The 24,715-nt window shown below is 56.0% G+C and overlaps 9 protein-coding genes across 9 annotated transcripts; 5 read left to right on the top strand and 4 right to left on the bottom strand.

Moving 5' to 3' along the window:
- Positions 1 to 1,184: 1,184 nt before the first annotated feature.
- On the top strand, positions 1,185 to 2,903 carry SCP_1800610 (Uricase; the record flags this gene model as incomplete). Its single annotated transcript, XM_027765151.1, has 9 exons — positions 1,185 to 1,327; positions 1,383 to 1,426; positions 1,484 to 1,501; positions 1,561 to 1,766; positions 1,823 to 1,889; positions 1,940 to 2,220; positions 2,287 to 2,417; positions 2,770 to 2,808; positions 2,870 to 2,903. The coding sequence occupies 9 exons, from the start codon at positions 1,185 to 1,187 to the stop codon at positions 2,901 to 2,903; spliced, it is 963 nt and encodes a 320-aa protein (XP_027620952.1).
- Positions 2,904 to 3,245: 342 nt separating this feature from the next.
- On the bottom strand, positions 3,246 to 3,695 carry SCP_1800600 (hypothetical protein; the record flags this gene model as incomplete). Its single annotated transcript, XM_027765150.1, has 1 exon — positions 3,246 to 3,695. The coding sequence occupies one exon, from the start codon at positions 3,693 to 3,695 to the stop codon at positions 3,246 to 3,248; it is 450 nt and encodes a 149-aa protein (XP_027620951.1).
- Positions 3,696 to 4,059: 364 nt separating this feature from the next.
- Positions 4,060 to 4,461, bottom strand: SCP_1800590 (hypothetical protein; the record flags this gene model as incomplete). The annotated part of the gene is made up of 1 exon (XM_027765149.1): positions 4,060 to 4,461. The coding sequence occupies one exon, from the start codon at positions 4,459 to 4,461 to the stop codon at positions 4,060 to 4,062; it is 402 nt and encodes a 133-aa protein (XP_027620950.1).
- A 336-nt stretch (positions 4,462 to 4,797) lies between these two features.
- SCP_1800580 (transcription factor Gf.BMR1) lies at positions 4,798 to 8,670 on the top strand (the record flags this gene model as incomplete). The annotated part of the gene is made up of 6 exons (XM_027765148.1): positions 4,798 to 4,815; positions 4,878 to 4,938; positions 4,991 to 5,045; positions 5,100 to 5,272; positions 6,065 to 7,944; positions 8,527 to 8,670. The coding sequence occupies 6 exons, from the start codon at positions 4,798 to 4,800 to the stop codon at positions 8,668 to 8,670; spliced, it is 2,331 nt and encodes a 776-aa protein (XP_027620949.1).
- Positions 8,671 to 10,214: 1,544 nt separating this feature from the next.
- On the bottom strand, positions 10,215 to 12,795 carry SCP_1800570 (predicted protein; the record flags this gene model as incomplete). The annotated part of the gene is made up of 5 exons (XM_027765147.1): positions 10,215 to 10,844; positions 10,901 to 11,070; positions 11,133 to 11,312; positions 11,376 to 12,420; positions 12,481 to 12,795. The coding sequence occupies 5 exons, from the start codon at positions 12,793 to 12,795 to the stop codon at positions 10,215 to 10,217; spliced, it is 2,340 nt and encodes a 779-aa protein (XP_027620948.1).
- Positions 12,796 to 15,145: 2,350 nt separating this feature from the next.
- On the top strand, positions 15,146 to 15,316 carry SCP_1800560 (hypothetical protein; the record flags this gene model as incomplete). The annotated part of the gene is made up of 1 exon (XM_027765146.1): positions 15,146 to 15,316. One exon carries the CDS (start codon positions 15,146 to 15,148, stop codon positions 15,314 to 15,316), a length of 171 nt encoding a protein of 56 aa, XP_027620947.1.
- A 510-nt stretch (positions 15,317 to 15,826) lies between these two features.
- On the bottom strand, positions 15,827 to 16,180 carry SCP_1800550 (hypothetical protein; the record flags this gene model as incomplete). The annotated part of the gene is made up of 1 exon (XM_027765145.1): positions 15,827 to 16,180. The coding sequence occupies one exon, from the start codon at positions 16,178 to 16,180 to the stop codon at positions 15,827 to 15,829; it is 354 nt and encodes a 117-aa protein (XP_027620946.1).
- A 2,080-nt stretch (positions 16,181 to 18,260) lies between these two features.
- Positions 18,261 to 19,395, top strand: SCP_1800540 (hypothetical protein; the record flags this gene model as incomplete). Its single annotated transcript, XM_027765144.1, has 3 exons — positions 18,261 to 18,432; positions 18,481 to 18,964; positions 19,017 to 19,395. The coding sequence occupies 3 exons, from the start codon at positions 18,261 to 18,263 to the stop codon at positions 19,393 to 19,395; spliced, it is 1,035 nt and encodes a 344-aa protein (XP_027620945.1).
- Positions 19,396 to 19,407: 12 nt separating this feature from the next.
- On the top strand, positions 19,408 to 20,370 carry SCP_1800530 (hypothetical protein; the record flags this gene model as incomplete). The annotated part of the gene is made up of 1 exon (XM_027765143.1): positions 19,408 to 20,370. The coding sequence occupies one exon, from the start codon at positions 19,408 to 19,410 to the stop codon at positions 20,368 to 20,370; it is 963 nt and encodes a 320-aa protein (XP_027620944.1).
- Between the last annotated feature and the right edge of the window lie 4,345 nt (positions 20,371 to 24,715).

Here is a 24,715-nt window from a genome sequence, read left to right as displayed (position 1 = left end):
GCGGTTGCGCTGTACACCATCGTCCCGTCTGGTCCAGGCCATGCGCGTCGCCGTGCATGTCTTTCGCGATCGGCGCCCTTTTCCTCGAATGCGCCTCACCGATGGAGGCGGACAACTCGACGACCTTTGAAGCACATCTTGGAAACGCAAGAATCTCCGAGTGGTGTAACGCAGTGGGGAAAGGTTTTACGCCACTGCGTTCTTTATACCCTCTAGCTTCTTTATACCCTCTAGCTTCTTTATACCCTCTAGCTTCTACCCTCTAGTTTCTTTATACCCTCTGGCTTCTTCATACCCTCTGGCTTCTTTATACCCTCTAGCCTGTTTTTGTTTGTATTTCTGTATCAGTCTTGTTATTGTCTCTTGTTCTCGGCATCTCTCTCGTAGCCAAAGCTGGCCGCGCAAATGATATTTGAGAGACTCTAGTAGTAGTCGACCAAACCACGCTGCTTTTGAAGTGTCGAGAAAGCAAGGAAAGCAGATCGCTTTTGTGACCGACTGCGCCCAAGGTGCCTTACGCTGAGGAGGGGATTGGAAGTCTAGTGATGAACACTCGCGTAGCGTGAGTTGGGCGCTGTCCCAACGTAGGCCAGAGACAGCCACCCCGCTACATCGACGTCGTCGCGGCCCTACCGTGACTGTACACGACCTCCTTGCATGTCATATCTTGGGTTCTCTCCACCCTTTCACGCCCCTGGCCGCCTCGCGACACACATCGTCCGTTATTCTGATGAGACGACCCACCGGTATTCTTATCCTCACCAGCGATAGCTTCGCTCTGGACACCGCATCAACGAACGTAAGGCCCGTCCCGAACTCGAGTCGCAACGCCGTGTCGCTGTTCCCAGATCACGTGATCGTCGTGTCGCCCCTCCTGAACCACACCACCTTGCGATGAGAGCACTTGACGCACAACCTGTGCACCCCATGGGCCTTTGCGAAGTTTTGCTCTACACGGCTGGCCATGGAGAGCTCCCCGAGGACAAGCTCGCGCAGACTTGAGCGCTCGCGACGGCCGGATTGCGTTATCTTATCGCGCGCGTATCGCCTCTTCTGCAGAATCCAGCCGTCCGTCCCGACCAGTCGAGCCTCCTATCCGCACCCTACATCAAGCAGGAGTCGTGCTCGTGCAACAAACACCACATTCCATTTCTGCCCCCCATATCGCAGAGCAGCAGCACACGATGTCGACCGCGGAATCGTACCTCGCACACGCGTGCTACGGGAAGGACAAGGTGCGCGTGTTGCGCGTCGTGCGCGAAGGCGCGTGGCACACCGTTGTGGAGTACTACGTCCAGGCGCTGCTGGAGGGCGACATCGACGTGAGGTGCGTCTTCTCCCTTGACACAGATAAGCCCGTCTGACGCGGGGAGCGGCCGCAGCTACACCGAGGCGGACAACCGCGTGGTCGTCGCCACAGACTCCAGTGCGTCCCACGCGCACCGCTTCGCTCCGCACTGACGCTCCCTCCTCTCCCGGGCAGTCAAGAACATCACCTACTGTACGTCGCCCCCCCACCCGCCCGCGCTCCCGCTGACCGCTGACGCCGTGCGCGGACAGACCTCGCGAAGACGTCGCCGCACGTCCTGCACCCGGAGCGCTTCGCGCTGCACCTCGGGACGCACCTCGTGTGCAAGTACGCGCACATCCGGAAGGCGCACGTCGCGGTCGAGCGGCTGCGCTGGACGCGCATACCCGTCCGCGGCCAGGCGCACCCGCACGCGTTCGTGCGCGACGGCGAGGAGCGGCGCGTCGCGAGCGTCGAGGTGCGTGCGCCACCCGACACGCGTGGAGGCTGAGTGAGGCTGATTTGCGGGCATAGGTCGACGCGACGGCGGGGAAGGACAAGATCGTCGCGACGGTCACGTCCGGGCTCACCGGGCTCCTCGGTGCGTCGCCCTGTTCCATTCTGCGTGCGTGCTGACCTGCCGCGGCGCAGTGCTGAAGTCGACGGGCTCGGCGTTCGAGAACTTTGTGCGGGACGAGTACACGACGCTCGGGGAGGTCGACGATAGGATATTTAGTACGGCGGTGGACGTGTCGTACGTGTTCGCGCCGGTGCACGTCGTGCCCGGGGCGGAGGCGGGGCGCGCGGGGGTGAGCGTCGAGGAGGCGGAGGAGAAGGAGGCGGGCTCGGCGTGGGACGGGGAGCGCGTGGCGGAGGCGGTGCGCGGGGTGACGCTCGAGGTGTTTGCGCAGGACGAGAGCGCGAGCGTGCAGGTGCGGCTGCCTCCCTCTTCCCCTTCCCCGCTTCTCTGGTGCTGACTGTGCGATTTTCCGTTGAAGGCGACGCTGTACAAGATGGCGGCGCGGATCGTGGCGGAGAACGCGCGGGTGCAGAGCGTGACGTATAAGCTGCCGAACAAGCACTACGTGCCCGTGGACATGCGCTACATCGGGCTGGACAACACGACGCCGTGCGTCCGCTCTCCTCTGAATTCTTTCTGCTGTCTCCTGCATTCTGGCTTTCGTCCGTTCTTCGTTCCTTGCTTTTCGCTGCGATGTTCGGCAGTCGAGCGTTCGCTGTTCGGCGTGCGCCGGGCAAACCGGGCCCGCTCGGACGCGCGCAGGTACGTCCCGGTGCCACGTCGGGCGTGCGGCGCTGCGAGATCAGCGCGATGCGCGTCGCCACCGGTGCCGATGCGCACAGCACACGAAAGGCGATCTCGCCGATATATATATATATATATATGACACGAGATCTTCGAGGGTGGTGTCCGCGATTGACGCGTGTATGCTGATGAATCGTTTTGTTTGTGTGGCTTGCAGGGCGAACGCGGAGGTGTTCCTCCCGCTGGACACGCCGAGGTGCGTTTTTCTCTTGGTGGTGTGGATTCTTTGGGCGGTGGGCTGATGCGAGATGGTATAGTGGGCTTATTACTGCTACCATTGCGCGCAAGTAGCTGCGGGAACGACCGCCGGGGGAAGCGGGAAACGGGAACGGGAAAAGGACAAAGGAGAACGCGATGTGCTACATACTACGTGCGGACTGGCCGGTTCGGAGGGGTTGGACGTGGTGGCCATGGGTGTACGGATATACGTACATATAGGATACAGGAAAGAAGTGGTAGATGCGGGTGCGGGTGAGAAGTTCAGAAGCGCATTATGAGTGCGCTTCAGCCGGCGGGGTGGCCATGGGTATGTATTATACATGCAGACGTACGGCTGTACAGCTACACAGGGAGAGAAGGGATATGGCCGTCTGGAGCTGCGGGTGCGTCTGAGAAGGTGGGAAGCATACGTGATCATGGGCGTGTGCCGGAACGAGGTGCGGCGGGAGACGGCGTGGCGATTAATGAGGGCGAGAAGGGGAGAAGGGGAGAAGGGGAGAAGAGGCGGTTCGCGAGTTCGCGAGGAGCGGAAGGGGGCAATGCGATGCCCGGGAGCGGGGGGCACGGGCGTTGTCGTGGGTGACTGGTGGCGCGCGCGGGATCCGCGAGCCCATGTGGAGAATTCGGAAGAGCTGGGGGAGGTGTTCGTGGTCTTGGGGTCTGTTCTCGGTACTTGCTGGGCCGGCGCTGGTGTTGGTGCGTTGATAAGGAGGGAGAGATACTTGCTCGAGTGTTCAAACGTTCAAGGTCGAGAGTTGCAAGATACTTGTCGTGGGAGAAGCTTGCCCGCGAATCTCGGAGTGCTGCGATGCGGCGTGTAGGTTGGACTACTCTACGGTGCTCTCCGAGAGGTATAGGCGTCATCGTGGAGCACTGCTGGTGCGCTACGTTAACGTGCGGGCGAAGACGTGGCGATGGCTCGAAGATTTAAATTCTCCAGTGATCGCACTCTGACTGCGATGACGTCGGTGTGGGCGTGCGCGTGAGGATGATCCGGACGAGGTGTGTCCGGTTAGATAACGCAAGGGGGGGGCACAACGACCAGCAAGGAGTCCTCGCCGACGCTCGACGTTCGGTATCGTTTGATGAGCGGGACAGACGCAGCGAGGATGAGGAAAGCGAGCGAAAAAGGCGATTTGTCGACTGGACGACCGCGTAGCGCATCCGGGTAATAACTCGGGCCACAGATGCGGGATTCGTAGCTACAGATGGTCGTTCTCCATGGCAACTAGTTGACACGAGGGGATTCAATGAAGATAGCGGCGGGCATCTGACCAGCGAAGAGTCGGGTTCGCAGCGTGGACAGCCTGCAACTTGAGGACGAGATTACCGCCTGCGCAGGGGAAGGAGAGGTCGGGCGCGCCTCGGGATCGCGACGGTGGCGTGCACCCCAGATCTGAGGAAGCAGAGGGAAGGCGGACGCGCGAAGCACCCCGGATGATGGGCCCATATCACGCGTCGCACCGGAGCGCGGGCGTGTCAGCTCTCTGCGGGTAGCGCGCTTTATCGCGCGCTGAATATTGTCCGGGAGGCGGTGGCGGGTGATGGACGCTGCGCACGGGGCGTGGACGGAGCGGGCGGCAACAGGTCTGCTAGTCCTGTCTTGGCGGTGATGTCGACCTTGATGCATGATGTCGCGAAACGGGGGCCGATATCTTCCTGTTGCTACCCTGTTCTCAGAGGCGGGCAGCCCGATATAGAAAGCGCACCGACGGGATGTGGGCAGTCGCTGTGGAGCGCAGGGCACGGAGGGCGCGGGGGGGTGACGTCGGGACGGACGCTATTTTTAGACGAGATCGGAGGGGATCTTGCCAATTAATGAGGGATGGCGTCATAGCTCCACAAGAAAACGGGCAACAATCGGTGCATCGCGGATGGTGACGTCAGGGGCGCTCGAGGGAGGTCTATTGGCCTGTGGGAGTCGGCACCCGCTGCACTTCTCCACCAACGTCCACCACCGACTCCCATGGCCGGCGATCACAAGGCGCGTCCAGTCCCCCGCTCCATCCCGCCCTCCCACTGTCACTCACTAGTAGTTCCCCACAGTGTCCAGTCTGCCAGTCTACCTTCACCCGCCCGCAGCATGTCGCTCGGCACATGCGCTCCCGTGAGTCCCCCCGACCGCGCGCTTCCATCTCCGCTCACCCCGCCGCCCCCAGACACGGGCGACCGCCCATACAAATGCCTGCACTGCGGCGACCAGTTCGCCAGGAGGTGCGTCTACCCCCGCCTTTGTCTTGCCCGCCGCTGAGCACCAGTCTCTCCCAGCGATCTCCTCTCGCGACACGTCAACAAGTGCCACGCGGGCGCGAAGCCGCCCACCACCACCGCGCCCAGCCGCCGCAAAGGCCCCGCCGCCGCCTCCCGCGCCACCACCTCCAAGCAGGCCTGCGACCAGTGCGTCCAGTCCAGTCTCCCCTGCGACGGCTCCAATCCCTGCTGTCAGTGTCCTCTCCCTTCCCCTTCCCTTTTGTTTTCGTTTTGGCGCCCGGGTTCGGTGGACGGGTTTTTTTGGGTCGTCGTTCCGTGGCTGCGGGGTATCGATGGCCCCTTGACGTGCGTGCTCCCACGGATCGCCCCTTGCGCAGAGCTCTCTCCCGTCGATCCGCTGATGCGTGCGTGTGCGTGGAGGCCGTCGCGCTGTCTGTGGTTTGTCGCGCAGAGTCTGGCACGCCGTGGATCTCTGCGTCCATCGTTCAGATGCGTGTGTGCGCTCAGACGGGCACGTCGGTTGACTTTTTTGACTGGGGGCGCATCGGGGCGCTGTCGGGCTTTGTTGTTCTCTGAGAGTTTGTGGGTTCGTGGACTCTTCTGTATGGGTGGTTTGCGTGCAAACAATCAGTGGCCCAGCAGGAGGTGGCCGCGTTCAGGTCCTACGATGCATGGTTCGTGTGATGAACGACGACGTACCTGCGGCTGAGCGCTTTGTTCTTCTCCGCAAGGTTCCTCGTTCCTAGACCGTCGGCTCTGTGCAGATGGCCTACGTGCAGACCTGGAGTCGCCTGTCCTGTGCCGCGTCTCTGTTCTCGGTTTTGTTGGAGACGCACCATGGCTCTGTGTGGCCGGCCTGCGTGCAAAACTTGTAGTGGCCCAGCAGTGTCTTCGATGACGAACGAGTGCCGTTGGCAACAACATACCTCCCCTTGATGTCCCTCCTAGAGCCCGTAGCTTCCCGTTATCCATTCTCCCTTTTTTGGCCTGTGACCAGCCGACGCTGACACCCACCCTCCCAGCAAAATGCGTCCAGCGCAAATGCCGCTGCACCTACGTCAAGTTCCACCGCCAAACCGCGCCGCAAGGCCCAGGCCACCCCGTCCCCACCACCAGCGCGCTCCCAGGCCGCCCCCAGCCGTCGCTAGACGACTTCGTGCTCGCCCCACCGCCGCCGCCGCCGCCGCCTTCCTCGCACTTCACCTTCCCCTCCGCGTACCCCCCGCCCGAGTACCTCGCGCAGCCCGGGCCATCGCTCTACCCCGCACAGACCTACTCGACGCGCGAGAGCCCGGCGCCGAGCGCGGAGGGCTCGCCGGACCTGATGGCGCGCTACCAGGCACAGGCGCAGGCGGAGCTCTTTGGCCACGGCGCGATGGGCATGCCTGCCCCCGCCCCCGCCCCCGCCCCCGCGGACGCGCTCCCGGGGATGTTCGACCCGCAGGGCGTGCAGTTCGGGCGGTACGCGCTGCCGGTGGCGCCCGCGTGGCCGGCGTACCACGTTGCGGAGAAGCCGCCGCCGCCGGCGCAGTCGCAGTACGAGCAGTCCTTTCGGGACGGCGGGGAGGCGATTCCGGCCCATCCTCCCGCGCAGCACGCACATGGGCACGCCTACCGCGGACGCGCGCGCGCACACGTCTTTGGGGGGATAGACGGGTATGCGGGCGCGCGCGAGCGGGAGGGGAGCGATGGGGGGTACGAGGGCTCGATCGCGAGCAGCCGCAACTCGAGCAGCGTGCACTTGCCGTTGCCTGAGCATGCGCACCAGGGCCAGCAGCAGCAGCAGCAGCAGCAGAGGTATGAGGAGTACCGCGTGCGCGCGGACGGGGCGGGCGAGGGCGGGTTCTCGAGTGCGTTTGGGCTGATGTCGCTGGACGACCCGAATGTGCTCGCGGGGCTCGCGGGGGACGCGTCGCCGTTCTTTGCTGCGCTCCCGGGCGCGCACCCGAGTCAACACGCGAATCCGAACCAGAACCAGAATCAAGGCCAGAGCCAGAGCCAGAGCCAGAGCCAGAATGGGGGAGGGATGGCGACGCCGGATTTTCTGGCTGCGCTCAAGAGCGGCGGGCCGCGCGAGGATAACAAGGAGATGAGAGATTTTTGGAAGATGTATATGAGGACGCCGCCGACGGGCCCTGGCCCGGGACCTGGGCTGGGAAACGCGAACGCGAACGCGAACGGGAACGCGAACGGGAACGGCGCGTCGGTGCTCGCGCTCGCGACGCCGACGGGGGCGGTGCGCAGGCACTCGCGCGTTGCGAGCCTGCCGAGCATGAAGACGCCGCCGGAGCCCGGGTACGCGGGGCACGGGCACGGGCACGGCGGGGAGGACCTGACGAGCTACGAGGAGGCGGTGCTGGCGCGCCGGGCGCCGATGACGCTGAACCTTGTGCCGAAGCGGAAGATGACGGCGCCGGCTGCGGCGGGGTTCGGTGCGGGGGGGCGGAGCGTGAGTGCGGGCGCGGGCGCCCCGTTGGTGAATGGGGGGTCGGCGCTTGCGAATGTGTTTGTGGGCGATGGGCAGCAGGGCTATGGGGTGGGCAGCCACGTGCGGGGACAGGCTCCGCTGCCGCCGCCGCCGCACCAACAGAGCGAGGCTGGCGAGGCGGACGGGGTGCCTGCGTATCGGCCTTCGTTCAAGCGGCTTGCGTCGCAGACGTTGGGCCCCGAGTGCGCGAAACGGGCGCTGCTTGGTCCGGCGGGGTGGGACGATGAAGATGAGGGGGACGACGGGGGAGGGGAGGAGGATGGGGAGGACGAGATGGAGGTGGTGGGCGGTGAGGAGAGGAGGCATGGGTCGGGGGGTGCGAAGATGCGCAGGCCGATGGTGAGCATCGCGGAGCGGCGGCGGAGGATGAGCTGCCCCACGGGCGCGGAGGGCGGGCCGCCACTGCAGCCGCAGGTGGGTGCGTCGGCGTACCGATGAGCGCGATGGCGATGGATATACACGGTTTGCCGCCTCGCGGGCCCGGGCGATGATCAAAGAAAGGGAATGACATTTGACGGTATTAATCGATCCGGACGCTCTCTCATATGAGCTCTCTCTGCCACGCGCGCCTCCATGTGCTTCGACTTCTCCTGACTCCACGTTGTGCTCCTCCCGCTTGCTTTCGTGTGTGTGTGCGTGCATATGCTCGTTAACGTCGCGTGTATCTGTGTTTATCGTACGTATACCTCTGCTGCTGCTGCTGCTGCTAATCCGTCGCGATAGCTGTGCATGTTGTGTTTTGTCACGCTTAAATGGCGCTACATATATGCTTTTATTCCCCCTCACCCCCCCGCCCCTCCTCCCCCCTTTTCGAGTATATGTCGCTCGCGAGCCCGTTGTATCATTAGCTACCGTACGCGCGCGTGTTTGAGTAGCCTACAGTCCGAACTGCACGATGGCGGATCTCGAATCGATCCGCCGAATTTGACTTGTTGTGTGTGATTACCGTGTTGGGGTTTTTTTGTCTGACCCTGCGATCCCTTGGCGCGGGAGCAGAGGATGAAGATTGGGAGATTGGGAGGTGGGGCGGGGTGGGGATGGGAGCCGGAGATCGATCTTGCTGTGGGTCTGGACCCTGGACCCTTGGCCTGTGGGGTGGGTGTGTGTGTGTATGTGGGTCCACGCGATCGGGTGGAGTAACTGGTGCGCGGCTCCAAGTTCGGCCGCGGTGCCTTGGCGTGAGGTGGGTGGGCATCGGTGGGCCACCGCGTTGCCGCGTCGAAAAGCGGGGTTTAAGAGCGCCCCGTCGGACGATGATGGTTGGACGGTTATGGCGGGAATCGAGAGGGCACGCACTGGGGGAACTTGAAGGTCGACTTGGCGGTCTGACCCTGCGCGGGCTTGTCGTTGGGGAGCTCTCCATGGCCGGCCGTGTAGAGCATAACTGCGTAAAGCTTAAAGGCTCATGGGGTGCACAGGTTGTGTTGTCGAGCATGCTCTCTCATCGCAAGGTAGTGGTATGTTCGGGAAGGGAGGGCGACGCGACGATCACGTGATCTGCGGCGACACGGCGGCGTTGGCAACTCGAGTTCGGGACGGGCCTTTACGTTCGTTGATGCGGCGTCCGGAGCGAAGCTGTCGCTGGTGAGGATAAGGATACCGGTGGGTCGTCTCATCAGAATGACGGATGATCTGACCTGGGTCGCGAGGGTGTGAACTGAGGGTGGAGAGAATCCAAGATATGACATGCAAGGAGGTCGTGTACAGTAGGGCCGCGACGACGTCGACGCAGCGGAGGTGGCTGTCTCTGGCCTACATCAGGGATTTGAGAGTTCTCCGTTGCAGCCATCACATGCCAGATGGAGACAGGATGCTCCTTATCGTGCCATATGGAGCCAGATGGAGACAGATAGAGCCCATGGAGAAAATCCCGGTTCCTGATGTACGTTAGGACAGCGCCCAACTCACGCTACGAGAACGCTACGAGAGTGTTCACCACTAGACTTCCAATCCCCTCCTCAGCGTAAGGTCAGTCAGTCACAAAAGCGATCTGCTCTCCTTGCTTTCCCGACATGAATCAAAAGCAACGTGGTTTGGTCGAGTACGACTAGAGTCTCTCAAATATCATTTGCGCGGCCAGCTTTGGCTGCGAGAGAGATGCCGAGAACAAGAGACAATGACAAGACTGATACAGGAATACAAACAAAAACAGGCTAGAGGGTATAAAGAAGCTAGAGGGTATAAAGAAGCTAGAGGGTATAAAGAAGCTAGAGGGTATGAAGAAGCCAGAGGGTATAAAGAAACTAGAGGGTAGAAGCTAGAGGGTATAAAGAAGCTAGAGGGTATAAAGAAGCTAGAGGGTATAAAGAACGCAGTGGCGTAAAACCTTTCCCCACTGCGTTACACCACTCGGAGATTCTTGCGTTTCCAAGATGTGCTTCAAAGGTCGTCGAGTTGTCCGCCTCCATCGGTGAGGCACATTCGAGGAAAAGGGCGCCGATCGCGAAAGACATGCACAGCGACGCGCGTGGCGTGGACCAGACAGGATGATGGTGTACACTGCAATCGCTTGTACTGTGCCGTTTGACAGCTCACTTGATCTGCGTCCGCAGAGTATAGCCCAGCCAGTCGACAATGTGCCAATGCTGTGGGTCGAGCGCACATTATGTACCCAGAAAAGTTGAGGATCGCCATTGGCAGGAAGAATTTGAATGCGTCGTAGAACGACAGCATCTTGCCACGCTCTATCCCGCCGTCCTCCTAAGGCGTTTCACTGGCCTGCCGTTCCCTGGGGCATCATTTGCATGTCCGTCGTCCGTCGGTCCTCGGCGTTGCGGTGCCTTCCGTTTGTTTGGATGGATCCCGGCACGGTGAGAGATCGCCTTCACTGCGAACTTGGGCCTCATCGACGAACTATCCTGCTTACGGATCCTGTCATCCTCCGGCAGTTCACGCTCCAAGAACTCTTTCCAGTAATCATTCCACGGCTCGGGCGTGTCCCACTGCGTCGCCTCATTGGGATCCCGCGGGTGATTGAGGTCCATCGAGTGTGACAACCAATCCTTGAGATCCGCGTTGAAGTTCGGGAGGTCAATGTACGTCTGGTTCTCTTTGATGTCCAGCTTGCCTTTGCCCGGCTCCATCGTCTGGAATGTGGTGTGCGTCACCTCAGGTACATCCCCGACATGGACCTCTCTGCGGTTGTGGAACATGGCCTGAACGACTTGCCTCATGTCCTTGGAATGCGCAGGATGCTGAAGCCAATGGAGGCCACAGTACGCGACGACATACAGGAGTGCCTCCATGTCGTCCTGTAACATGTGCCTCCGCTGGCTTCTCGCCTCGAGACGCTGTGACAGGAATATGCGTGTGCCCTGTCGCGATGGGATTAGCAATCACGGACGGGAGAAACGAAGAGAGCGATGCGTACCACGATGTACTTGTCCGTTGCCTGTCCGTCCTCCTGTACCTTCGACGAGAGCTCCCAGTCGATCAGGTAACCTGTGCGATGATCTTCGTACGGCTTCCGATAAAACATGACGTTGCCGGCGCTGATGTCTCGATGGATCCTCCGCGCATTGTCGTGCGCAGCGATGAGCGCTAGGTCGCCAGAGAAATCTGTATCAGCCGACAGAACGGTCAAAAGCTGGTGATAGGCTTACCTTGGAACGCGTCGTGCGTCGCCTCGAGCAGCTCCTTCGTGCCTCGTAGCGTCTGAAGTGGGAAGCCTACTTCCTTGAGGACCAGACGGTGGTGGACCCGCGGGTGCACCACAATCCGAGCGCCGCCATGACATAGCCATTCGGCCTCTCGGTATAAGTCCGTCTCGGTGCATTGGAAAGCTGCACGAAGAGATGAATGAGTTCTAGCTCAGATTCAGTAAACCGTGACGAATAGATACTCACACGGCTGTTGGCCTGCTTTGCTCCGAGTCGTCCTCTCGAAGTTCGCCATGGCCGAGAACCGCGTGAGCATACCGTCACAGTACATCACCTTGGGAACATCTCCGTCGTGTTCCACATGGGGGATGTTCTTCACTCCGTGCGCTTCAAGCTCCTTCAGTATGCGGCCTTCGGGCTCATGGACGTACTGCCGCCATGTATCCTTCAAGAAAACAACTCGGCCGTCCATCACCGCCCAGTATCCTCGCATCGCACCCCTCCTCATCGAGAAGTTCGTAGCGATTGGCCTCGACACGAGACAGCGCTTGAAGCTCCCGTCCTCCGCACAAATGGTCAGTGCCGCGACGCGCCCGGCCTCGTAATGCTGCCCCACGGTCTTTTCAAGAAGCGCGCACTGCTCCTTGTACTCCTCGCGGACCTCGACCTTGACCTCCTCCTCCGGAATGTCCACCAGCTTCAGGTCTAGCTGTTCCCGGACGTGGCAAGAAACCAGCCGCCGGAAGAGACACTCCTCGCTGCTCGACGCCCGCTCCACCGTCGGGTCGTATCCGCGCTCGACCGTGGACGCATGCGCGAACCTCCACAAGAACTCGCACAGCACTTCGGGCTTCTCCCGGAGGCTGAACGACTCCGATGCGATCAGCCCGCTCATGTCCCAGCGCATCAGGCGCGCCCGCAGCCCGTGGATCGACACCGAGAAATAGTGCACCCGGTGTTGGTGCATCAGTGCATCGGTGGCCCATCGGATGTTTCGCCCCATCGCCTGCAGCGCCTTCACCCGGTTAGTCTTCTCCGCGTCCTGAGGCGTCAGGACGAACTTGTGTCGCTGGCGGTCAGCGAAGGGCTTCGGGTCGCGGAAGAAGTCGCCCTGGTCGCTGCTCTGTACGTCTATGAACAGCTCCCCTGCGTACTTCGCAGCCGCCTCGTTGTCCGACCCAATCGAGTCCTTGGGGACGCAAACCAGAGCAGGCTTAATGGATGTCGAGTCCAGGACATTGTATTTGAACTCGAACCCTGGGCAACGGTCGTGGTCCCCGATGGCTGCCAACTGTGGCCACATCGTATGTCAACATCAACCAGGGCACCACCGCTCAACAGAGCCACTCACCAGTCGAGAAGCTACATCAGGCTCGTCGACATTGTTGAATGCCCCCTCCGTTGACGGCCTCCGCGCCGTGTGCTTCGCAGGGAGGAAGTCGAGGAAGTCCGCGACGGGCATAGGCCCGAGGATGAACCCCTCAGCCTTCTCCGCGTGAAGTTCGTTGTCGTCGTCTGAACGACGCGGATTTTCGGGCTCGGCGTTCTCTTCTCCCGCCAACGGTGTCCAGTCGGAGGTGACGCTATGGGGAGTGGGTGGCAAGGAGAGGTCGGCTTCGGCGGGTAAGGTGGACGGGCTGGGAGCGTGTGATCTGGAGTTGGACATCGCTGATGTTGTTGATAGAGGAGTGAATGGTGGTGGTGGTAGTGGTAAAAATGTAGTGGTGGTGGTGGTGGTGGTGGTGGTGGAAGAAATTGAACAGAGGCAGCCACTTGCTTGCGCTTTTAACCTCCGTGTGGCACACACCACGTGATCGTGATTGTCCACAAAGCGCGGAGTACGGACTATCCTGGTAAATGCCCAGTCGGTTAGGCGTAGTTCTCTAGCTGGGAAAGTGAGAAACGTATACTCTAGACAATCTCAGCACATCAGAGGCAACGCTCACCTCTACCGTACTGAGAGTAGCCCAATTAGGTCGGCTTGAGCAATCTCGAAGGTCAACTCGTCCGTCTGCTGACCAGCGTCATCGATATCTATGAAGTCTTCATAGCACGCGGTCGATGTGGACACACATCCAGAATGATAGAGACCTAGTAGAGAAGTCAGGAGAACGCGCTTTGATACCCACTGCTACCGCGATGGCGACTATCGAAGTGTTGCGCCAGATTCACGGCAGGTAAAGAAATGAGATCGGTAGACACTTGCTGCTCGTGTCTCGAAGTACGGCCAGAAAATGCGAAACATAACTTCAGTCGGCAGCTATTGAGGTTTGATGCTGGCCAAAAGGAAGTCGGACGACCGAACATCTTGGAAAAGTGAGCTGATGGACAACAGCAACACTCCCATCACCGCAGTAGGCGAGAACATCAATATTCAATCGTCGCTAGGATCAAATGTCTCACGCGGTTCAGCAGTCTGGTAGCCTGCAGGCAATGACGTCACCAGTCGTCGACTAGCATCTTGCGAAAAAGTTCCCCAAGAAATATCTGGAAACAGTGTCTGCGCAGCGGTCTCGTAGACTCCAACTGTAATAGTCCGGAAAGAACACGCTGCTATAGGTGTGGGCCTGAGACCGTAGTAGATCGCCGCTAGCCAGTTCAAAGAGCCCGTCACTTTTTGCAGCACAGGAAGTATAACCGTACCAGAGGACGAGCAAATTGCCGTACCACTGTCTAGTAGCTCAAAGGTTGAGGATATCGACGCGTTTGTACGCAATTTGCGGCGTCTCCTAGATCACAAGCTCTAGCACAATCTCTCACGAGGCGGCAGCGTACTGCAAGCAGTGACATCACGAAGAACACTTGAAGAACGCGTGGAAGGTAGACCAGCGTATTTTTGCGAGACGTGCACGAGAAGAAGACAATTTGGGCAGCGGTTTTGCTGGTTGTCTGAGCCAGCGAACATAGTCAGAAGTCGATGACCTAAGACTGGACTCGCCAACTAATATCAATACCATCGCGGGCTAGTCAAACAGTTCTGGCCCACCTGCGCAGAAAAAAATGGGAGTAGCTTGGCATGATGAATGCCGCTGCACTTCTGCCAAGAATGAGACCCGCAGAACAGTAAGTAGGACGATCACGACATTGACTTCGAAATGACACCCTCCTCCGAGAATTAGCTCTGGAAGACTGACGACCTCGGGTCTCACGTCAGAAGCAGCAGCAGAAAAGGAAGATTTTCACCTTTGCATCCTGCAATGGTTTGGAAAGTTCCCAATCACTAAGAATGCTTATGCTAACGTTTCCGTCCTCCTCTAAATATTCGAATATTTGCAGGTTGTCTGCACTGATGCCACGATGTAGTATTTTCCGTTCGTAGCTCTGTGACCTATGCTGCTCGTAAGTTTATGCACATAAGAATATCGAAGCACTCACCTTCGAAGCAGTTCCAAACCAGCTTCAGCGACTCCGGACCTCGCTCAAAATCGTCCAAGGTGCGGCAAACCTCCTTCACGACCATCCGGTACATAGTGTCTGTACATGTGCATCTTCAAAGAATTTACTGCCTCCTAATAGTCGCGCCTCGAGAGGTCGGACAATTTAGACGGAGCCTAAAGTTTGGTAGTGCTTTCTAACACGGAGTGTTAAACCTTGTAATACCACGTGATGGAAATGGCGCGGTCACGAAAGTCTTCCTGAAGATCCTCTCCTGGTTTGGGCATCTCAGGCGCGGTGAGGTGCTGCGGTGGATGGGTGATGGTACTGCTTGGGAGCAGGACGCAGAAAATGGGAGAATTCTTATGAGATCCAAACATGTAACACCATCTTGGACCAGTATGATAGAGCAGATGAAGCAAAGTCTCTAAAATTAATCTCAACTAATATACCCATCCGAAAGAAACAAGAGTACATAGGTACGTTCTTAATATCAAACTCAACCTTGTGCCCAAGCGGAAGATGACGGCGCCGGCCGGCCGCCGTCCCTCACGAGTTCGTCAGTATTCAATACTAGCGGGTGGAATGCGAGTGCTGGGGCGGGCGCCCCGCCCGTGCAAGGGTTGGTGAACCAGGTGGCGATGCGGGCGAAGCGCGAGCTGCTTAGTCCGGCGGGGTGGGACGACGAAGAGAATGAGGGAGACGACGGGAGAGAGGAAGATGAGAACGAGGAGGACGAGGGTGTTAATGGTAGAGAGAGGAGGCACGCTTCGGCGGGTGCGATGATGCGGAGGCCGATGGTATCATGGTGAGCATCGCGGAGTTAACGGAGGATTGAGCTGCCCTGCGCGGAGGGCTATCCGCCACAGCGGCAGCCACAGCAGCCACAGGTGGGTTGTGTCGGCGTACCGATCAGCGCTAGTGAACGGAATTCAGGTGAAGGCGGAGATGGCGATAAATACATACACGGTACGCCGCCTCGTGGGCCCGGGCGATGAAGAAAGGGATGGGCATTTGACATTAATCATGAATCCGGACGCTCTCTGTCTGAGTTCTCTCTGCCACGCGCCTCGTTCCGTGTCCATGTGCTTCGACTTCTCTCCACGTACACCCACCTGCTTTCGTGTCTGCGCTTGTCATTAATATCTGTGTTTATCGTACATATACCTCCGCTGCTGCTAATCCGTCGCGATAGCTGTCTATGTCTGTCTTGTTACGGTTAAATGGCGCTATGCTTTATCCCCCAATTCCCCCCTTTTCGAGTTTATGTCGCTCCTGACTGGCTCGTCTCGTATCGTCTGCCCCGCGAGCCCGTTGTATCATTAGCTACCGTACACACGCGTGTAAGTAGCAGTTCCAACATGATTGCAGATCGTCGATCCACCGAATTTGACTTGTATGATCATGACCATCTGGGGTCTGGGGTTTTTTGACGCGAATGTGCAGCTGCGCCCGGGGAGATGGGAGGGCAAGATGGGGAGGTGGAGATGGGGTGGTGCTGGGAGCCGAAGATCGATCCACCCTGGGTCCTGTGGGACAGGGGTATGGGTGCGTGTCGGTCCATGCGATCGGGTGGTGTGATTGTTGGACGGCTCCAAGTTCGGCGGTGTGCTGAGGTGGGCGTCGGTGTGCGACACCGACTGCGGTGGCTGGACGTTCTCGGTGAGCTGTCGCATCGAAAAGTGGGATTTAAGAGCGCCTGTCGAACGACGATGGTTGGACATTTATGACGGGAACCGAGAGGGTGAGCACGGGAAGATCGACTGACGGTCTGACGCACGGGTATAATACACTGGAGAAGCCCAGAGAGACGCCACGTCCCTCGGATCGAGATAGAGTATTTGTGGATAGCCCGCGCATCATATGTCTAAACCTTTACTTTTGCTTACACGGAGAAGTCGAGAAGAAACACGTGGGGTCCAGGTGAAGTCAACATTGGCCACCTCCACGATTACGGACGATCCCTGGGTAAGGAAGGTATGCGAGGAGGCGAAGCACCGATAGAGAAGAGGTGCCAGCATGAAGGAGATGCGTGGCTGAAAAGGCTCAAGGATGTGGAGTCTGGTGGTCAAGTGAACGGCCATACGACGATACTAACAGGGTCTCCATGCGCATCTGCATCTCTAAGCTCGGATGGGGACCGCCCATTAGCCATATCACTTAATCCATGGCGTCGTGTGATGCATTCTGTGAACGTCCTCGTAGAATCCTGTGGTCAATGGAACTTCGTGGTCAAGCAGAAAGTGGTAGAAGAGCGTTAGGATCCGCACGCGCTCTACCTGTGGGAAATGGCTGAACATCGGACAATTGCGCGCAGGTTACCTAGCCAAACTAAAATCAACGAGCATCACATCTGACAATGCGCAAGGTGGCCAAGATGGGTGTATTGATTATCGACAGACAGACGAACACTGGCACACGAATATTAGCGATGACTCCAAGACGGACTTGATCAATTGAAAATCCATCGTACCAGAAAACTTACCAGGAAATACAAATGATACGACATGGGATGACTGAAAATATAGAGATTGGGGGTGGGCAATGCCCGCAACGGAAACGGGCTATTTGCACATGTTTGTTCCTCTATAACGTCCGGTTCCACTTCCATTGCTCTACGCCCCTGTCCGCGACTTCTTCCACGTCCATAGAAAAATTTATCTGTATGCCTGATAATTCATGAAAGATGCATGGGCAAAGTTTCTTTGCGGTGCTTTTCCAGATTCTGTGGTTGTTAAGCAGAAACTTCAATATCTCTGAGGAATTGCCCTGCGGATTTCTTTTCAAGCCAAAAAAAAATTAAGTACCACAAAGGATGTGTAGCCATATGTCTCATGAACAAGCTTTCTCGACAGTGAAAAAGGATTGGTGGAGGGAGTGAAAAGATGCATGGGCCGCCGTCACAGGAGGAGTTTGATCCTCAGAACACGAGCGCTTAACAGTCCGAACTACGCTAGATCTCACTCCACATACCTCGGCCCATCTCTCTACCCTTGAATCTTCGCGATGGGGCGCACTGCGGCTCAAAAGGCTCACATACAGTGCCTGAATGCACTTCACCCTTTTAGGCAGCCCAACGTATCGATCAGGAACGCTGAAAACCGGCCACCTGGTAGAAAGAACACGAAGAACAGTGAAATTCAAGCACACTTACTCCGACTCACCAGTGATCTGGCAACGAAGGATTCAGAAATCTGTAGGTTACAGGAATTGCTTGCTGCAGCTACACACCATGCTTCTCGCCTCTCTGCGGATATTGCTAACCGAGACAAGACATTGAAAGCACTTGAAAATGAAGTTCTAGTGCTCAGGCAGCAACTGGAGGCTCGGGTCTCATCTGGAAACACTGCCCTAGTGAAACTCTCTGGCGCTCGAAAGGATTTACAGAAATCCCGCGCACGCAATCTTCGTCTGGAATGAGAAAGACGGACCCTGCGCTCGAATCTTACTGCTAAAGTGTCTACTCTGGAGAACCATCTTGCACTTGAGATTACCCAGAATCGTGCTTTGTCTGCTGAGTCTCTTTCTTGGATTGCTGCTCTCACTACTGCTTTGGAGAAGTGCTATGCAAATCTAGCCTGTCAGAAAGCCATATCGGCCTCACGACGGAAACAGGCTTGTACCTGGGAGAAGCGGGCACATCGCGCTCAACAATCCCGTGTGCGCTCTCAGTGTTCCTTAAAGAAGCTTTCGGTCTGGCACCCCACGTCTTCCCGGGTGTACTCACCTGCAGCACGACGACTTGCTCGGCAACTCATGAAGGCGGGTTGTGCAGGAGACAAGATCAAGTATGCGATCACGGCATGCGGACAAGCCTTCGGTATCAAAGTGGCCCGAGGTATCTCACGTCGTACAGCAGGTCGCGCGAAGCAGGAGGCAGGTGTATACGGTTTGATGCAGCTAGGGAGGGAGATCAGCAATGCACCCGGTACATTTTCCGAGTTATTGAAATACCTTATTCTTATTCTGTTGATAGCTTTCGGAGAGAGTACAGATGGTACCACACACCGCAAGATTACGTATGAAGCGAGGCACATTACACTCGCTGTACCTAGTTATGCTCCTGGTGTAGATGATTCCGACAAATCAACTTGGACATTTCGCACGCGATTTGCAGAAGTTGCTCCTGTGCTCGATCATACTGCACAACGCCAATTCAAGGGCTCACAGCAGCTGGCGGAGAAAATCTCGCAGACCTATAGCAACAGTCCTCTGGCCACTCGTGAAGGACAGTCTATGGAAACTGATAATTGGATACGCAAACAAGTGATGCAGAACATGGATCATGCAGTGGACAGGAAGAAGAAATTCAAGCTGTGTCAAGATTGGAAAGAGGACGTGACACGCCGTGACCTTGGGCGTGAACGGATGGATGTTCTGTCGTCGGCAGAGCTTGTGACGGCCATATGTTCTATCTCGGCAGATGACATTTGCCAGGTTGCTGGTGATGCAACAGAGTTGTAAGTCGGCATTATGGAACTTTGTTTGCTAGTTAACCTAGACAATCAATAGGTCACTGGAGGAAAAGAGCAAGATTAGGCTCAGACTACTAGAGAGGCAACTTGGTGACATCTCTTTTAATGAACTCCCCTCGACTCAACAACGTCTCATTGATCTCTTCATCTTCAGTGGTTGTTGTGGCCACAAGGATCTCAATGCATTCAAGTATGGTGTTGTCGCGATGGGAATGAAATGGGAGAACATGGAGCTTCCACTGCCAGTCCTCCTTGCAAACAAGGCTAATGATGCTGTTATCAAACTTGGCCAGAATGCAGATAGTGCCGCTGTGCAACGTGCTATGGACTCCAGTGCTCACGGTGGCGTCAAGCTTACAGCTTTTGCAGGGGCACTCTTTCGACACAAGAATGATGACACAGGAGATCAGGACTGACATCGCATCTTCATGGCATTGCGAAAGAAGGAGTTGCATGACGAGAACACAAATCGGCGATTTCCTGATACGTCCAACACACGCTATCAGGCATATTCGTATGGTGCCTGTGAACTTGTTGTCTACCATCACCTGTACGTCGAGCTAATGGAAGAGATCTGCGACAGCAAGGCCAAGCCAGGAGTCAACCATCTCGAGAGTAATGTCGCAAAGGGATTGCAGGATGCCTCGACTCTTGCTGAGCTTGCAGCCATGGCACTATATGGTGTCTCCGTGTTGTGGCCTTATCTTAGCCAAGCCCGAGGTGATGGCTCGAAGATTGTGAACCTTCTTGACCTCACGGAACTACACCGCAAACTCCCCACCTTCTGCAATCATATTGCACTCCACCCTACTCTTCTTCTTGACTCTAATGCTCCACTGGATGAGGTTACACTTAATGGCAAACCATTCATGGACAAGATGCTACTCGCTGCTGTGTGCATGCTTGCCCCTGATCTCCCTGGGCTCACGTGCATGATCAGTGCTATGTTCTCTGGTGCAGCAAAGGGATGGGTACAGTTCACCACAGAATTCACTGTCGGTGGACCATTTGACTCTCTGACATCTGCAGAACGTGCACTAGTCTTCATCCCATCCACCAATAATGCAAACGAGGGTGCCCTCGGCTCATGGCGTGTCCATGCTCGATCACGTCCTAGCAGCACAGCCTCCACATTCTCTAGTCAGGCACGCAGTGAGCATAACAACACCGAAGAGTTCATTGTGAAGTGCTGCAATGAGGATGACCAAGGGTATGTGATGCGAACTGTACGAACAGCTGACGCTAGCGGTGAGAATGCACAGTTTCGAGAAGAACTGATGGAGAATCAGTGGGAGCATGCAGTCCAGTATCGCAAGAAGCAGGAGGAAGATCAACGAAAGAAGGATCGAGAGAAGGAGAGGTTGCGAAGCATTGGACTCATTACTGACTGAGATGAAATCCATAGAATGACTGTTGCACAACTCAAGGATCAAATTGACATACACCGGAAGTTATTCAATGATGAAATCCTCCTCAATACAACCCAGAAGAGTCTGCCCAACAAAATTATGAAGATGTATGCTGTGCTGGCAGCAGTGACAAGGAACAGTGACTGGTATGTGCTTGTTGAAGCTCCCATCATTTTCATGTTATCAGACTTGGCCCAACTTCTCCTTAGTCTTGCAGACAACCGGCTAGACTTGCATCAGGAAAAAGCCCTGACCCAGGTAGCGCCCAGCCAGTCTACACCGCCGTTTAGGCCAAAGCTCGGGTAGATAGTCAATTTCTGAGATCAGAAGACAGTTTACAAAAAGATCAGATTGGCATCATACAGACATTTTTGGGACATTATGAGCGGGATATCTCCCGGATAACTCGCTGCTCTCAGCCTGATATCCTCCGTTCACACTCCTGCTGAGCTTTGCCCTCCATGAAGACTTCACTGAGATTTCCCCCAAAATCTGCCTGGCAGCGTCAACCGTGAGAACCACTGGAATGCCACATCTTTTCCCGGCATGGTCTGATGTCAAAGTCTGCTTCTCTCCTTGACCAAGCCTCCAACTTCTCTTCTTGTCATTCGTCCTGGTCGCGCCCACGTTCCAGCGCAGTCCTTGTTCTGTTCTACTGCCCATTGCACATTTTCAAGCTCAAGTGCCTTTCTTCTGCAGTGTTTTCTCTGTTGTGCTGGACTTCTTGGTCTCTGGCAAGTTGGGCTGTGACCAACTGTGTCCGTCTGGCCTTGGCTGTTGTGCCGGCTCCTGCACCAATGTCATCTCTGCCCAAATGCGCAAATACCCTGTACGAGGTGCCTTTCGGTGCATACCCCACCTCTGTGCCCTGCTGACTACCCCGCGAAGGGTGCCTGTCGCCGAGGTGTGCACTTCTACTCTTCCTCGAGTTTAGCACACTTGCTCGCTAGGTGATGGGGTCACCATCTCACAGAATCTGACGGGCCGCGGAGAGTGCTCCACAGTGTGGCACGGTGAATGCCCATGCTACACCGTATACAAGTGTAGTACTGTAGCTCCTACAATAGTGTCCTGTAGTGTCCTGTAGCATACAGAAAACCAATATATTTGTTATTTACACCCTTAACTGCAATATAACAAGCTGCGCAGCTGTTATGGAAACAAACAACGATGAGGAGCCATGCCCTGCATGTTCCCGAGCTCAGCGGGAGATCACTTGCTGAGGTCTCACAGCTCTCGCTCTCTCCGGAGTCTCCTGGGATATGATGATTTCTATCTGGGTGATATCTGTGCCAGATCCGGAAAGAGTCGTGGGATCATCACGCGATATTTGGACCCGGATCTCAGTCTGGACTCTGGCCAAAAGGGTGGTGTACATACAGCTCTGTAGGCTCTGTAGGTTCCACACAGTGATATGTAGCTGACATAGGTTCCAGTAGTACCCCCTTATCAATACAGAGACCTGTGTTGACCATGTAATTTGTAGTGTTCTCTATATTACCTCAATGATTATTTAGTCTGTGCTACTCATGTGAATGTCAACATGGTTTCCGTCACCACACACTGGATAGATTGGCCATCCCAACTCTAACATATTTCTGCTGTAGCCCTCCTCGCAGCAAAACAGTGATGACAATCCTGACTATATCAACAAACAGGCTGGAAATTTGGAGAAGCGCGCTGAGGCGCTGTCTCATTGCTATGTCGCGATGGTTGCGTCCACTGTCGCTGATGACAGTCGGCCTCTCCGGCACATTCTGCAGCCATCGGTTATTGGCCGCAGACCACCGCGGATTGCGCCATTGGTCACGTGGTATGTTCAGTTGTGAAAATTCTTCGAAGTTCAACTTGCTGAATGTTGCTCTCATACATACTTTGAAACTTTGTGCGTTTCTCTCATCTGGTGCTCTTGGCTTTTTCATCCTCCAGTAACCAGTCATTACATCTGCAATCGACCAGCACAGACTTGTGCCCTGCATGCCGTCAACTCACGTCCGGAGTCCTTGCTATCCAGCCCGTTCGCAAACGGGAAGTCGGGATGACAAGATTCGAACCTTCTGGTGTCACCAGTAGTGCATCTATGTGGGCGTTGTGCATGTTGGCGTGCGGTGTCTCTCACAATTCTGTTCCTCATGTTTGCGTGTCGCAGCTGCCCCCTTCTGCTCTCCAAGGATGCAAGATAACAGCATCGATGACTCCTGCAGTCATGAATGGTAAGAGCAGCCTGAGTCTGGGATCCTGCACACCAGTACATGACACCTTGTGCAGCTCTGGTACTTGTGCGCCGTGCTGGCCAGAACTGACCTTGTTCCCGCTGTTGCCATTGTCATCATGCACATGCAGGACAAAATCTAAATGAGGACAACACTCCTCGAGAGTGGCACGACAACCAGGTGCATCATCGCGACACGGTGTGAGAGGCGTCATGCATGGTGCCTTGTCGACGGCCTCCACGTGCACTGACTTGATGAGCCCGTTGCTCATACAGTTTCTACAGCCAACTCTCCCTATAAGTACCCACTTACATGGCTAGTGTTAAACCTGAGGGGGCTTATTTTCCTTCACAGACCAGTTACTGCTAGCCAATAATGTCAGTGGGCACGCTTCCTCTTCCTTGCTTATCACCGTATGCAGGTCTGTTCTTGTGCAGCATATAGATGATGCAGCCATCTGTGTCACCACTTTCTTAGTCAGTGTCCGGCGGTGCTTCAAGTGACTCGGACGACAATGGTAAGCCCTCAGCCCAAATGTACCAGAAGCACATTGATGTATTACATAGTCTCTGTATACTCCCGGGCTCCATGCCTCCTTCAATAGGCTCACCGGTACCATGTAGATTCTCTGTCGCAACTCCACTAGCAATTGCTGAAGATTGCATGATGACTCGCATGTCATGCATGTCCGCACGGTGGGCCTTACCACTTCCCTCCTCTCGGGTGCATCGCTGTCCACTGCTGCCCCAGTCATTCTACACTCTGGATGCAAGATGATCACATACCAATGATGACGACAATGACAATAACAACGATGACACCAGGATTAGGATCACCATGAATACGAAGATTGCACATGATACTCCGCCCTCGCCACCGTCTGCAACTATCCCAGTTCTCATCCTTGTCTGCTACAGCTTCCCTAGCTCCGTATGATTAGCCTGTGGGTTTGTGCAGTGATATGGTGCAAATATATTTATTTCATACAGTCTGCTATTGTGAAATGGGTAAAAATCTGAATAGTGAATATGGAATGATAGGAATAATGCAATGCTACTGGTGATTACAACCGGACCCGGTAGAGCTACATACGCTTGAGTGATTGCTACAGTGGCCTACATACACTTGGTGGTGGCTACAGCCGGCTATATTTTTGGGGACTTGTCTACCGGGCTACGAGACCTACATAGGCTACACAGCATCACATAGTTATGTGATTTTTTCCTGATCAGTGGGGAATACCCATGCAAATACTGTGGAAGACACCCTGATCCACGATACCCCGGACCTCGATACCATCATGGACGACGTAGATACTAACATCGGGCTTGAAGCTGACTATGACATAGACATGTACTAATACCTAACACTTTAAAATACTTGACTCTGTGCTATAATGGAATTGCTGTGCTTCTTGGCATCAAATTCAGGGCTCAAAGTCGAGTTTGCTGTCTTCAGCGCTGGTAGAATTGCCGCGCCGCGGCGCGCATTGTACTTGCTATAGTATGCTCGCTCTTTCCGCTCCTCAAGCTCAACAACTCATTCCCTTGGTTTCTGCTTTGGTACATGGCTTCTATACATGCCTAAGCTTGTCTGAGCAACTTTTCAAAAATTTTAGACCACTTTGAAGCTCACGCAGAAAACGGTGTTGAGGTACCTCGCTGCTTACTTCTCGCATGACCCATAACTCCAGAACTAGTAGGTTAAAAAAATTGGAAATTTCTGAAGTATGTAGCGGGATATGTCACGAACATAATTTGTCTATAGCATTGACCGTTACATGCCATAGATCTTTCACAATTCGAAGACGGGCATTGGAACCGGGAGGTTAATGCATTTGGCATGGAACAAACATGTACAAATAGCCCGTTTCCGTTGCGGGCATTGCCCACCCCCATAGAGATTCCGAGCTACGAGCCACTCGGCAGCATGGCAGTGAGTGGTAGGCTGTGGTAGGAGATAGTCACCAGTCACATTGTGACACACGCGTTAGTGTGACGACACGTGCTCGTGTCCGCTCATTCAACTTGTGAACAGCCACCACCGTAAAGCCAGGCCTCCCAAGGTATGTGCCACAGCAACAAGGGAAGAAGCCTTCATATAACAGGAGTGCT

This window comes from Sparassis crispa (assembly GCF_003851025.1).
Source record: "Sparassis crispa DNA, contig_000017F, whole genome shotgun sequence".
Classification (NCBI taxonomy): Eukaryota; Fungi; Basidiomycota; class Agaricomycetes; order Polyporales; family Sparassidaceae; genus Sparassis; species Sparassis crispa.
The sequence above is the reverse complement of the archived record's forward strand: the minus strand, read 5'-3'. Positions and strand labels throughout refer to the sequence as shown.